Source organism: Podarcis cretensis (assembly GCF_951804945.1).
Source record: "Podarcis cretensis genome assembly, chromosome: 6".
In the NCBI taxonomy this organism is placed as follows: domain Eukaryota; kingdom Metazoa; phylum Chordata; class Lepidosauria; order Squamata; family Lacertidae; genus Podarcis; species Podarcis cretensis.
Genome location: NC_137175.1, coordinates 53,935,171 through 53,950,238, shown reverse-complemented (window position 1 = coordinate 53,950,238; position 15,068 = coordinate 53,935,171). Strand labels below are relative to the sequence as shown.

General features: G+C 40.7%; 1 protein-coding gene across 1 annotated transcript in view; it reads right to left on the bottom strand.

The window, feature by feature from the left end:
- Positions 1-3,115: 3,115 nt before the first annotated feature.
- Positions 3,116-15,068, bottom strand: part of MAST2 (microtubule associated serine/threonine kinase 2) — a 154,940-nt gene continuing 142,987 nt past the window's right edge. Inside the window, exons 25-30 of the mRNA XM_079980215.1 lie at positions 14,465-14,680; positions 12,719-12,945; positions 11,357-11,479; positions 9,802-9,938; positions 9,178-9,365; positions 3,116-8,728 (exon numbers count right to left, since the gene is read on the bottom strand). Coding sequence (XP_079836341.1) covers positions 6,624-8,728; positions 9,178-9,365; positions 9,802-9,938; positions 11,357-11,479; positions 12,719-12,945; positions 14,465-14,680 — 2,996 coding nt within the window. The 3' untranslated portion in view covers positions 3,116-6,623. The remainder of the gene's footprint in view (positions 8,729-9,177; positions 9,366-9,801; positions 9,939-11,356; positions 11,480-12,718; positions 12,946-14,464; positions 14,681-15,068) is intronic.

Here is a 15,068-nt window from a genome sequence, read left to right as displayed (position 1 = left end):
TGGGGCCGCAGTGGTGCAAAAACGTGGTTACAAAGCATGGATCCACATGGATCTTCAGGATTTTTGCATTGGGCTACCCCAAACTCACCATCAGATCACGTGTCTGTGGCCACAGCATTAACCACAAAAATCATACATCCACTGTTTCGTTTAGAATATTTTTTTTCTTATTTTCCTCCTCTAAAAACTATGTGCGTGTTATGGTCGGGTGCGTGTTATAGAGCGAAAAATACGGTACATGAAGAGCAGGAAAGCTGAAGTGAAAAAGGCTTGCAAGCACATCTTCTCTCACATACTTGCCTTCTGGTCTGGGAGGAAAGCAAATCAGCTGCTCAGCAAGGCCAGCCCTACCATTAAGCAGAGTGAAGCAACCACTCTGGGTGCAGATCTATATGGGACCATCCACACATCACTTATTAGTTGTTCCACGATCCTTCCTCAATGTTACATTATTTCTGCCTGGAGATGTACTTTTGTGGCTATAATGCAGCAAAGTGGAACCAAAACAACAACAACAGGAATATTTGTGCTATGAAAAATTACAATATTTTAGCAGGAAGCTATGTGACATGCAGTATGTTCACTCTGAAAAAAAATTCACGCGCAGAATATTGAAAGTAGGATTGCATGTAGCCTCCCTAATACCATAATTAATGGAATTCATAATGCATGTGCAATTAAAAGGACACCCCACCCCCCAAGATTCAACTACCAATCATTTTGTGCATGTGGAAGGCGGAAGCCACACACCATCTTTGTTTTAGGCAAAAAAAATGTCCTTAGGCTGCCCTGCTTAACCTAGCAACCCATGATTTGCCTAACTCTGCCACATCCCATGACATTTTGCAGTGTCAACAGCTACGCTTGATTTCCATTTGGTGTAGTAGTGCAGGTATGACAAAATATTGAATGTCTATTTGAGCAAGTAACCTACCTTTGTTATTGCATATACACATATGTATTCTGTTTTTATGATAGTCAAAAGAACAAATATTCTTAAAATATTTACACTTGTATATTTTCTTTTGAATAGTGGTTCTTTCTAAGATGATCATGATATTTACATATTGTTTATGAAGAGCTTCTTTATACAGTATTCAGTTTGGGTAATTACTATTTTTCCGTGTATGACTAGGTTTTCCCCCTTAAAAATAATGTAAAAAATTAGGAAGCATCTTATACATGGATACATCTTCCCTCATTTTCTTAAATCTGAGTCCCCCAAAATATAGACAGGAAAATACGGTATATTTTTTTAAAAATTATAGTTTCCCTAAGGAAGGACCAGAGTTATCTGAAGCAAATTGGATAATATTATTTTTTCTACTGTGTGGTTTTTGCTCCTTTTCCTTACCTTCTGAAATGTGGCCTAGTTCCCAGGTGACAGTGATCATAATCTCCATCATAGTGGCAGCCATCACTGCATCCCTCACCTCAGCAGATGTAACACAGCCTCAAGCAGCAACTAGAGCTATGTCCCATCAAGGTGCTATAGGCCTCTCCTGCTTTCCCGCCTTTTTTAACCTCAGGGCTGTCATGAGCAGTGTGGCTACCCCAGTGCCTTACAGAGGCAGGCCTGGCCTATTGAAGCCCTTAGCCTTTCCTCTTCTGAGCAAACAGATCTCAATTCCCCTCAGGAGTTGCAGGATAGGTGTGTATAAAGAAACAAACAGCAGTGTGAAGGCCTTTCTATGTGGTGAAAAATATGCAAGCCATGCCATTGGTGAGCCAAGAGCTAATATTGGGAGGAGGGACCACCTGCCTCCTAGAGCAGCTTGGAATCAGCCCCTTGTGCTTAAGGTGGTCGTTAGCCTACGTCTGTGGCTGCGTACGCAGGATACCTTTTGACCACATTTGAACCACATGCCCCCCTCCCCTTTGACCACATTTGAACCGCATGTGTGTCTCCCCCAAAGAATTCTAGACACTGTAGTTTATCCTTCACCAATTTACAATTCCCAGCAACCCTTAACAAAACACAGTGCCCATAATTCTTTGGGGGCGGGGCAGGGAATAACTATAAAACATGATTTAAAGCAATGTAAAGGCCCTGGTCCCCAGTTGTTTTACATCCAGAACAAACAGCTGGCTTACTTCGTAAGATGATGGTGTCTGCTGAAAGCTGTAACTTCATTTCAGCATTGTACGGAGAGGAATAGCTGTTGACTCCCTCCTCTCTTGAGTAAACAGTTCGTTTTCCCTCATGAGGTGCAGGAATGGAATGTGGCAGGGGCTAAATTGTTGCACAGCGGTCTAAGCCTTTGCTGCAGGAACACAATGGAGAGAGGGTGATAGCTCCCAGGCACTGCCCTCTCTTAAGGTTTTTATAGCTCTACATTTATTTCTTATGTGAGTACATGTGTCTGGCTGTCTATGGAACAAGACTATAGAATCGCAGAGCTCATTTTACATGATGCCCAAGCATATTACTTGTACGGAAATATGTTGCATATTAGTGGTAGGAAGGCATAGGATGACTGCTCAAATAAAACTGCACCCACCACCCGTGGCCATCTTCCCAGGCTGCTGGTATATTGAACTATGTTATGATGAAACAACTAGATTTCATGGAAGAACAGGAGTGAATGCAGGTGACCACTTACCAAGTGGTAAATTACCACAGTACATATAACACTGGCACGCAGTCTACAGTATCAAGAAGCAGTTGACATGAACACTGAAGTACATTATCAACTGGCAAGTCTTATATGCATCCACCCATTGGTTGCATTTGCATATCATAAAACAGTTAAGAGGGACTAATGAATCACAATACCTGGCATAGTACTACATTTGTTTTGCTCCAAACAAACCATGATGTGAAACAAAGGTTTCTTCTTGGCTTGGGAGAGGGGGAATTCACTGGCTCAGGCATAATGCTAAGCCAGGGATTGTGGTTTGTAGCTCCCACTAGGGGAGGAACTAAGTGGAAGCAATCTTTGTGTTTACAGTAAACCATTAAGTATAGTTTGCTACAACATGTGAACTGAACCACTGTACCAAAGCCCATTAGGGTTGTTGCAGGACACTCAGCATGGATCAAGTGAAACACAGGATTAATGCAACGTATCACAGGAAAACCTCTGAAGAGAAATAATTAAGAAATGGACACGGGTTTATGTAAAAAAAATGAAGTGTATTTCAGGAGTATTTGAACATCAACATGCAGGTACAACAGGAATAAAAATTATTGCACCTCTATTATGTGGCAATTGTTCAAGTTTCTAAAAACACTTATATCCCAACATTATGTTTCTGCTAGTCAGGTGCTGATTGGCACCAACTTGAAATTGAAGCCCATCTTGAAAGGTGGGCTCACAGCCTCCAGAATAACAAAAACCAAAACACAATGTAAACACACACACAGCTGTAAAATCACCCACTAGAAGTACGGCATCATCCTTCATGTCCAGTAAGAGAAAACTGGAGAAAGACACAATCCTCCCCACAGGAAGAAACAAACAAAACCCCCAAAGAACACCTTAATTCAGTGCTAATGAGGGGAAAAAAGCCCCACAGGTCATTCCTTTTACCCTGTCTATGTTGAGTATTCTTCCGTAGCATAACAAACACCAAAAAGTCTTAGGCACTGTTCCCCAGGAGTGGTTTTTAGGCAAGGCGAAAGTCTAATATTTACACTTAATATCTAGTTGATGGTTTTAGATGCACCATATAATGGTGTGAAATATTGCTGAGAAATGCACCAGCTGGATATTGAAAGGTTTAAAGGCTGTATGAAGGAAACTAAAGTTGAAATTCTAGACACCAAACAAAAATAAGAGAAAGTGGGAAAGCAACTTGCTAAGGGGACTGTGTATATTGCATGCCTAAACAAAGTTGTCCAATCACCCCCATTCATGGAACATCATGGAGATCAGTCTCAGCTAACTGGATCAACACAGTATACATATAGTGGCTTAACTAGACTATAGTTATGCAAACACCTGTCTCCTCAACATGGCAACATCAGTTCAACTCTCATCACATGCTGCCTCCTGATAAGCACTTAAAAATATTAAGCCTAAGGCCTTAAATTTTTCCCTCAGAAACATCATGATTGTCTGAACTCTTCAATATATATATATTAGATGTCCAAAGAATAAATCTGATTTACTGCCATGTGGTTTCGTTGCAATGATTTTTTGTGGCCAATCATTTTTACTGAAGTGGGACAACAGTTACAGGAATATATCAAGTAACATGAAAAATGAAGGCTTCTGCAGGCTTTAACAATTACATAGGTTTCCTGGTAATGGTAGAATGAATACATAAAAAGGTAATAACTAAGTGGCATCTATACAGAAATGAGGTGGCCCAATATGCTTTATTTGGCTAAACTAGAGATATAAATCCTTTGGCTGCCTTTGCGTAAACAGATGCTACAAGGTATGTTTGAAGCTACATTATTCATCCCCGGGGCTCAAATTCACACAGGGTAATTCAATGCATTTAATATTTTTACATTATTCAAGTTAATGTGCATTTCTGAGTGGCTATGCCATCAATTCCCTTTCTCTGAATGTATGTATTCACTGAGGCCCCAGTTGCCTCTGTTCTGAGGGCAACACAGCAAAGTGATAGGAAAGGCTGGTAAGATAAAGGTGTGGCTGGATGGACGAAAGCCTAATGGTTTATTTTAAAAATGTTAATGCATAAATTTAGCTATTGTGCACTGGTGGCAGGATTAAAGAGATTGGCAGATCTTAAATCATTGTGGGGAACTACTATTGAAGTTTTGAGTACTGACGCTTCAAGTTCTATATGAGAAAGCCAATGGATCTTTCTGCAGCATTACAACACACACACACACACACACACACACACACACACACACACACGCTAATATAAAGAAAACCCCAAATCAAAAATAAATTGGTCCAAAACTAAAACCAAATAATTGGGTATGTAGTGGGGAGAATCAGGGAGTTTGGGCAAGACTTGAAATGAGATTATAATAAATTAAGGATTTAAGAGCATATTCCTAGTCAAAAAGTACATGTAGGCTCTGTAAGGAGAAATGGTGCAGGAAGAGCCTTCATATCAGAAACCTGGCTGAGAAATAAAGCTGTGCTGTAATGAATTGCAGTGCTTGCCCTGGAAAGCTATTAGTCAACATGTGATCACCTCTGTAGGTAGAACAGCAGACTATGCAAATAATTACTTTTTCTGCTCACACAGACACATACAGATGCATTCTGTTAGGCAAGGCTGTAAGTATTGTGGAGTTTATGGAAACAGTTACTTTTGCCTATAAACTGTAATTAGATTCAATAAGTAATATACTTGAAATGCTGCAGCTAGTGCTATACTGTATGTATCAGTGCAGTATCATAGACTCAGATGTCTTTAAGCAAAAAGCACCAACTGATGTTGAACTTTCAAAAACATTCAAAAGGTTACTTAGAAAATATAGACATTTAAGAAAGATAGTAGGTGGATTAAACAATGGAAGGGAAGGTTGAATTATAATAAACTTTCTATATGACTGAAGGGTCAATTTACTGAATTACCTACTTACACTTGGGAAAGAGACACTAATGCTAACGGGACCATTTCACTTAGACACAGTTTGGTCTTAGCTGCCTCCTGATGAATCAATGAAGATCACTTCTCTCACTCACAAAGTCAAATGAGAACACTTCACTGGATTTTAACTTTCGTCCACAACAATCAAGATAGCTCCATAAGACTGGGGATGTGATAGTCCCAAATGTTTGCCTCTCACAGCAACATGTCAGTAAAGTAAATTAGCTTAGGTTGCTAAAGCAGGGGTGGGAAACCTGTGGCCTCCAGGTGTTACTGGACTGCAATTCCCATCAGCCCTAGCCAGCATGGCCAATACTCAGGGATGATGGGAGTTATAGTTAGCAATTACAGTGAAAGCCTACAGGCCCCTTACTCCTGAGTTAGCCTAACTGAAGCGCCATGTGCCTCTTTTGAGGTTACTGACTACTTTGAGCAAAAAGGATTAAATATTCTAAAAAGGGAGAAAAAGAAGTAATCTTCTTTTAAATCAAAGCCTTTTTTTAAAAAAAATCAAAGATAAACTAAATATTTTATTTTGACGTTTTGCTTAACGTTCTTTTTAAAAGGAGGGTATTGCCCCATTGCACAAGCTGACACAAGGTTTCCTCACAGATATACATAAATTGGACATCTATGATATGTAAGAAAATATGTGAGGTGGCATAATGATTCAGAACAGTCTGCCATCAAAAGTGTTTATTTTAATCCTTGCCAACTTAAAATACGTGACCTAAAATTTTGGAAACAAGGACTGAAATTTGGAATTTGTGCTCAAAATGTGCCACTTCCAAGTGAGCGGTCTAATTTGGCAAATGTAATTCCCTGGAATTTTGAAAGAAAATAGATATTTAACAGAATGCTTCAAATTTAGGGCCAAAAATGTTGGGGGGGGGGGGAGAGTTTGGAAATCATTTTTTAAATCTTGCTTTAAAGATATCCTGCTAAGAGGCATCAAACGCTGAGTACAAAAATAGAATTGCAAGAATGAAAAAGGCAAGAGTGTGAAAACACAAATCAACAAAAAAAATTGCACAAGTTTTGTGTTTTATATTTGTGTTCTACTAATGTTGTCTTTGCTTCTGAATGTAGATATGTTGCTATGTTTTTTTCACGACGTCACCATCTGACAACAGGAAGTCTCTTGTTTGTGATTGACCTCCAGCCTCTCCGATTTCTCCTGGCATCAGAGCAGTTTCCTTTTTGGAATTCTGGCTAGAATCTGGTCCAGATGAAACCCCTGTGCTCTGCCTTGCTGTGCCATCTGCTTGTTTTTCAGGTGGAGGCAATTGCCACCTGTCCTCCAAAATTTCAGGTACCTTAGAATTACCAGTCCCTGGCTTCTCTTTTGCTCCCACTGAACACTCTGGCTCCAAAGACTCTGCTAGGCTTTCGGACCCAATATGGGAACCACATATTTTAATGAGACTACCTATGCTGAAAGGTTTGGCTGTTACTGGGCCTGGGCCTTCCTTTAGTGTTTCCTGCATTTCTTCCTTTGGCATACTCTCTTTCATATGAAACAGTTCCTTCGGGGGGAACTCTTCTCTTGTTCTTTCTAGTTCTCTTGAGCCAGATACGTTAATATTTCCTGGGCCCAACATGCCTTTTGCACCTATTGCTAAAGGAGCTGGGCAAACTGATTTTCCATTTTCAGCTGCTGCATCAAGTGTGAGACTTGGTCTTCCTATAGTACAACTTAAGTTTGTATCACTTGTATGACTTTTGTGTTTTGAAACTAATGCTGCAGATGACAAACCTTGTGATTCTTCGGCATCAGGAGACCTTTGTGAAGATGTTTTGCCACTGCTTGTCAGGTTCGAAATACTGGTGCTTTCCTTGACAGACTGGGCTTCCTGTTTCAGAGGTGCATCTTTGCAGTCCATTTGGCTTATTAGTGGATGAGAGCCTGTGCTAGTTGTGCAAGTAGAAGAAGAAAGTGCTAACAAAGGCATAATATCATGAGACAACATATAAGAAGTTTCTGTAGAAGCAAATTCCTTCAGGTTATCTTTGCCACTTGCCAGCCCTGAACAGTCACCTTGACCGAGCTGCAGATATCTCACTGGTAGGCACTTCACCTGCTCTGGGCAGTCTTTGCTTTCCTGGATAATCAGAGTTTGTTTAGGGTCCTCAGCATCTTCGAAACAGGCACATTTCTGATTAGCAAGTTTGAGAGTATTGCCTTGTCCTGACTCTAATTGGGTTTCAGAATCTGTTATCTTAACTGCTTCACAGTCACCAAATTTTTCAATAGGAGAAGTTCTCGCACAAACTTCAGATTGTGACTCATCTATACCGGCCAGTGGTGTCCTTGCAACATCCTTTGGTTTGTGTTGATCTGCCCCTTTCTGCAAACTGACAGTTTTTGGTTCCTCAGGAAGAAACGCATCATCCTCCATACTGTCTTTGCTTTCCAACTTGGAAGAACGCTTCATATCCTCGGAGAAAGGATCAGAAACTTGGTGGTCTCTACTGAAGGCTGGCCTGACCATTTTCTTCCCATCTTGACTATCTTCTGATCCTTCGTCAGTTTCATCTTCAGAAGAATCTACTTCTGTGATGGCCTCCTGCTTCTGTAGAGACTCCCTTCGCTCCACCCTATCGTGCCGAATAGGTCCCAGTTTTCTGGAAGAAGGTTTCTGCAGGGTCCCTTTTACTGCAAGTCCAACTTTGCCTCCAGTTGTTTCACTCATGGATTCCTGCCAACTTTGGAGGCCAGGATCTCTCTGGAGCATCTCCTTTTTGAATTCTGAATGGGAGATGTCCAAGCTATGCTTGCGCGAAGACGACATCTTTTTTTCTGAAGAGAGAGAGGAGGTAAGTTTTTCAGCTGACTGGACTCTCTTCAGCAAAGGGGATCTTGGCGGCTCAGCACTCTTGGGCCTTGAAATCTGTCGGACAAGAGGTGGGGAGGAGTGCAACTTGACAGGAAATGATTGCATGATGCCTGAACTGCCAACTGAATGCCCTGGCAAAGGAGAAGGGGAGCGCTGAGGTGACGTAGACTGTGGGGTTGGCGAGGGAGTGTGAGCTAGTGGCGAGAGAGGAATGTTCCCTGCAGATTTACGTCGTGGAGATCGATATTGCCGCTGAAGCTTTGGTGCTAGTCCATGCAAAGAGCTGGGTCGGATATGTCCCGAACTAGCAGGGGAGTTGGGAACACTCGAACTAGGTGAACTGCTCTGAGAAGAGTTTCCACCAACTGTGAACATAAAAAAGTAGGGTATTAAAAAAAGTATGGAAATACATTGAGAAACATTAGGAACTGCTATAATACATGCATCACATTTGAAATAAGTTGGCTACTGCAATCTGGCAAAGGTGGAGTTGAATTTAGGCAGTTGTGGTCCACTGCAACAGAAAATATCAGTCAGCTACACCCTGTCTCGATTGTGCTGCTTTCGCCCACTATTTTCTACACCACATTACAATTTTTGGTGCTTGGCCACAACACAGTGAGAGAATTCACGTTACAGCAATCAAACCCTTTCACCTCTTCCAAGAGGTTCATGCTTAACTTTGGGAACCCTGATAGTTTGTAAGACATGTCTCCTTGTGCCCCTCAGGCTGAGAAAATTCTACATTTTTACTACCAAGTCCAAAAGATTTGCTTAAGGTCTGCCACTCTCTACTCCCTGCTTCCCCTTTTACCTGAATGTGCAGACTCAGGAGTAGATCGGTAACTCTGTGTTGGTGAACGAGGGGAGAGGTTGTGAGTAGGTGAACCAGGAACACTCTCTCCAGATGACAGAGAACGGTTGAGAGAAGACAAACTCCTGCTGGTGTGAAGCAGAGAAGCCTGCTTGGTAATCTTCCTGAACAGAGAGCTCTTCTTCTTACTGAGAAAGTGAAAGCGAATACTATCATTATTTGTAAAAACAAATAGGATCAGCATCTTTGATATGCATCTTTCCCCAGCAAAAACTTGGATCCAGCAGAGACTTCTGTAGACAAGGTGCAGGGGGGTGGGCAAATTTTGCCGGTTTCCCTTCCTCCCTGCAACCCTACCCTGTGCTATTCCCATGCAGAGGACCCTACAGGAATCCAGAGTAGATTTTTAGAAGGTGCAGATGGAGGCAATTCTGAGACCACCCTGTTCATAAGCAGGAACTTCACTTACGGAACTCTGGGTGCAACCCATAGCTTACTAAAATCGTTTCTCACTGTGTAATTCTTGTGATATAGAACATTCACTGGCAGAAGATATTTCTGCAATTTTCCTTGGCAACTGCTATCAGAGCATAATTTCATTTCCTAAGAGAAAGCATCACTAACCTTTCCTGTCCATCTTTTGTTTTGCTTTTCTTGTTCCTCCTTGCCATCTTTGATTTATAGCTGGCCTTCCGAGCTGGCCCCACTTTAATTGATGTGTTCTCAAAAGGTGTAGTAGATATGGACACTTTATTTCCACTCTGCCAACAAGAAAACACACACACACACATTTTACTTATCTCTTTATCTCTCATGAGTATTTTGGTTGAGCTGAATGCTAATGCTAGGGGAAATGCCAGTCTACCACTGTGTGGCTTAAATTAGCCTCTGTAATTCTGTTTCTTCTCCAATATGTATTTATTCATTTTGTCTTTAGAAAATGCTGCTAGAAGGTCTTCTTGAGTCACAGGTTTTTCAACTAATTAAGCAACATTTTTTCTAGTTGAAGGACAGCTCCAAATAGTTTCAACACTGTGATTCCCATTATGCAACATAAATTTGTTAAGGTAACCAGAAGACAATCAAAATTACAACATGTCCAGCAGCTTCATGCTAGAAATTATTTCAAGCAGCATTTCCCAACTCCAGCACTTCTACTTGGTTTTCTCTTTGGTATTCCTTCCTCTTCTAAAGCATGGATGGATTACCTGTGGACTGCCATATGTTGTTGGACCAATTCCTATCATCTTTCACTATTGACCATGGTGGATGGGAGGTTAAGAGTCCTACAACAACAGGAGGGTCACAGTTCCCCATCCCTGCTCTAAAGAAATATTTATTCAAATTACTCCCCATTCAGGCAACAGGTTCAAAGTGCATTTGCTCCTTGCATTTCTCATGCAAGTTCCTTCTTTGTCAACTGAACTCCACTGCTGCTCCATAGCATAGGAAGGCTTGCAACTTCTGTGGTGTCACAGGCACTAATCTACTTGTGAAATTGTATTCCAGAAAGCACTCCAAATGCTATATTACAGTCTGAGTGTTAGGAAAATGAATCAGAAGCACTACCCTGAAGAGAAGCATTTGGACCTTCCAAATCAAAGAAATCATTTCACATTTACCATGTGGAAAAGCCTTAAGACAAATCAGAGCAAAATGCTTAAAAAAATAGTTTTCAATCTACAATGAGAGCAATAAGAGTGTTTTGCAGCTTAAAAATTAGAAGAATAATTCAAATAGCATGTTCCTTATGGTGAAAAAGGATTCATGTTTTAGTAATGCTGCTATTAATGGTTTTGGTTCATCTGCCTCTATTTTTCTAGTACAATATGCTAGGCTCTGTATTGCAGAAGCCTTAACAACGCAAGACTCCTTGAAACTTTTACCCTGCCTCTCAAAACCAATCTTCAGGAACAGTGTACAATATAGTAATCAAAATACAAATAAAATAATTAAAACTAATGAACAGCATACAAAGAGCAACATACAAAAGCAACATAGATTAAAATCATCAGCAAGATAAAGCAAAGTCTGGGGAAATAAATGGTCAGACACCAATATGACACAAAGGGATACTCCAGGAGAACCTCCTTGGGGTAAGCATCCCTTTTTTTATTAAGTATTTATGTTTATGCACATTGCACTTGTCGCACAGCACGTGTGTATACTCCATCTTTACCTTCAAGACCAACTCCACCACTTCAGTATGAACCAGTCCATGTACAGGCTCTCCATTCACATGGGTTATCAAGTCCCCTTCTCTCAGACCAGCCTCACTTGCAGGGCCACCTTCTTCTACATGCTGACAATATAGAGACAATACATCAATTTCAACAAATCATCTGTTCATGTTATCTGCCCTCAACTCTACATACAAACCAGTCTCAGAATTTCTATGCACTATATGCTATAAGGCGATGCTATGCTCACTACCAAGTTTTTCATTTGGACCTTTGTGAAGATATAAATGAACTGCCTCATACCAAGTCAGACGGCTGGCTCATCTAGCCCACTCGTCTATCTAGTGTAGGTTCTCTGGGGTCTCAGGCAGAGGTCTTTCTCAGCTTATCTACCTAACTGGAGATGTCAGGGACTGCACCTGGGGCCTTATAGCTGCATGGCATGTGGTGTGGTTCTGCTACTCATCTCTAAGTTATTAATAATAATTTCCCTCCCAATACAAATAGTTATGAATATTTATGAGTCAAGATGGGTAAACAATCAATTGCAACCATGAAAACAAACAACCCAAATGATGACGTGTTCAATTTGTGGCATGTGATCCTGTGCCTTATGACAGCTAAGTCTTCTACATAATGCAGTCCTTGTCAAGGTCAAGCAGAATAAGGATCAGAAGCAGATTTACAAAAGCAATTATTCTATTCCATATTATTATTGTATCACTGATAATTAGATTCAAACAATAATCACCATTTTGATGAGGAAACCTTAAGTGATGTCTATAGGGAAATTGGGGCACTCTTTCCCCTCCCATTTCTTTTTTTCTTTTTAACCTGTGAGCATCATGCAATTAAAACTGAGAAACATTCTTTGTGGGGAATGGCTCTGGCAAACAATCGCATATAAACTTCAAAAAGAGAACACGTATACAAGACAGGCTGTCTGAGAATACGGGTGAAGGAGAAACAGCAAGCACACACAGCAAGCCCCTTGTATAATTCACAGCTGAACTGAATTCCAAGTCCCTAGTCAATTCAGTGGGAAGACAGTGATGCTTTAAGACATGTAATCAACTCCAGGCAGATGTGTGAAAAATCCTAAGGGAAGGAGATGATCCGAAGCAGACCATCATTGTCAACACAGCTCAGAAGGAATTAAATGTAATTAACCCAGGGGTTACAACTCTGATAGAGAGCTTCCCACCCCCCACCCATATATTTCTGTAGAAGAGAGACACCATTTCTGCGTTGATTCTGAGAAGAGCCAAGGAAAAACAAGGGATTTTATTGGGCCCAGTTAATTAAAGGTTCTTTCCAAATTAGGCTATAAGCGAGTCATATCATGACTGAGAGGAACGTACCCAGACCATGTGTTGCACTGTGTAGACATCACTGTTCCCCATGTAGACTCTAATAGCACGAAGTGTGAAGCCGTATTTCTTCCCAGCTCGGTGGATGATGATTGGTGGTTTGGGATTCATGACAGCAGGAGAAAAGTCCCGACTTGGTGATGAGTCTCTTGAAGATGGATTGGAGGAGAGAGAATGAGGTGACATTGGACTGGCCAATGGAGAACACGTATGGTGCTCTACATGAAAATAAAGAAGGACTGCAAATTAGAAAGCCTGGTTTTCATAAGAAAATACAATGTGCATTAAATTATGAAAGCGGAACCAAATATCTTGATTTGTAACACTTGTAGAATTATAGCACTTGCATTTGAAAAAGCCTAGTGACACTTGATCCCTCTTTTCTTGGCCATTGAAAATATGTTTTAACAAATCAACATCAGAGAAACGGAATATCAGGATTGTGCATTATTTGTCACCGCTAACCTAGCCAAGTTATACTCTTATTCTGTAACTGACCTGTAAGCATGTCCTAAAAAATATTCTGATTTCAGATCTGAAGCTATGGGTTTTTCTTCTTCTATAAAATCACCTGTCTGAAAAGGAGTGATTTGACAGGCTTAACATGATCAAGAGGTTGGAGCACCTTCCTCATGAAGAAAGCCTGAAGTGTTTTGGCTGTTTAGTTTGGAAAAATTACAGAAGGCATGACGGAAGTTTAGAAAAATATTAATGGTATAGAGAAATGTTTCATATAAACAGACCAACCCTAGGAACATGAAATGAAACTGATGGCCACTTGAATCAAGAGTCAGGACATTAAAAAGAAGCACTTTTTAAGGCATTTAATACCATAGGATGATGTGAGATTAAGCAACTTCATAAAGGATATTCATCCACAGCCACTGGCTGTGAACTGAATTGCCATATTCCCTATTCACTGTTTAACCACACTGTCTAGTATACCAGACAATGGGAGCAAACAGCAGGTGGTAATGGTTAAGTAAATGGGAAATATTGGCCCACATTGACTCACTTCTGGACATAAAATGGTGAACTTGACCACAGATATGAACCAATACTGTCTATGGCAGGCAATGAGAAAAAGGGCAAACCCACACAGCGAATTTTACCCATTTGAAACTCATTCTGTTGACTTAAGTAGTGAATTCACCCACAGCTTGTTCTTTCAATGAATGTTAGAGCTAATGACATGCCGGGAGCAGTGCACAGCTCCTTAAGAATGAGCCGTCAGGAGAGGGTTATATGCAAATAGCTGCCTAGGGCCATATTGCTGCCACATTGAGGTTAGATTTCTATTTCTATGGTTCAAATGAACTTAGTAACTTGATCCATTGCAGCATATATATTTTTTGCACCATCTCAGCTGTTCATGAAATTCTTGAAATGCAGTAATGTTGGTAGATGCCTGCACAGCTACAAGACACCTACATTTTTCTCATGCTTGCAATTTTAACATGCTGCTCCATAAACATCTACAAACAAAAGAAGCTGCATTTTAAGAAACTATAATAAAATAGCTTATGGTAGATGTAGTTAAAAAGCTGACAAATAAATTGCTGTCCTTGATATATAATTGTGTTATAAATGGCAAATCATTGCATCTTCACCGCCAGAACAACATGACTTTAAATGAATCTTGGCCCAACTTGAAATATATAAAGGTATTACTTCAAGTGCTTAAAAGTCCTCTGGTTTTAAGCAAGTCACCCAAATAATACTCTTTCCGTATCTTACCTGAAGGAATTAGGAGAGAGAGGGCTGTGGCCGATGCTGACTTAATCACTTTATTAACAGGACGTGTGGTCCGTTTTTCCCCAGACTCCCCAGAGAGTAGCCTATGTCGGGCTCGCCGCACTGCCAAGTCACTTGTGGCTTTAGGAGTAGTAAACTCTGGGCCCTCGTTGCTATTACTGCGAGTGCACTGATCAGAGAAGTCTGTAGTGCTTCCAGCTACAGTATCAATTAAAATAGATTAGAACCATAGGGAATTTCTAACAGTCTGTTCCCCCGCAGGCACGTATATGAAATCAAAGTCATGTTTACACACAGCCCGACAGTGAACTTTCCTCAGAAGCAAACCCAAGCCCTGAAGCCTTATTTATAGATGCATTTAACTAGGGGTGTTATAATCTCAACAAAATTACCATGTTTTCCTTCTGCTACAAAAACACATAATTAAGCCAAAGAAACTTTACCCCAAACACCCTGAATAAAGCTAACTCTGCTACTGTGTTGGAAGCAGCAGAAGTCTGAGATTTGGGGGGGGGGGAGGGGTGGTATTAAAGATCCAAACAACATGATGAAAAAAAGAAGACCAGTTAGTCTATCAACAAAAGTT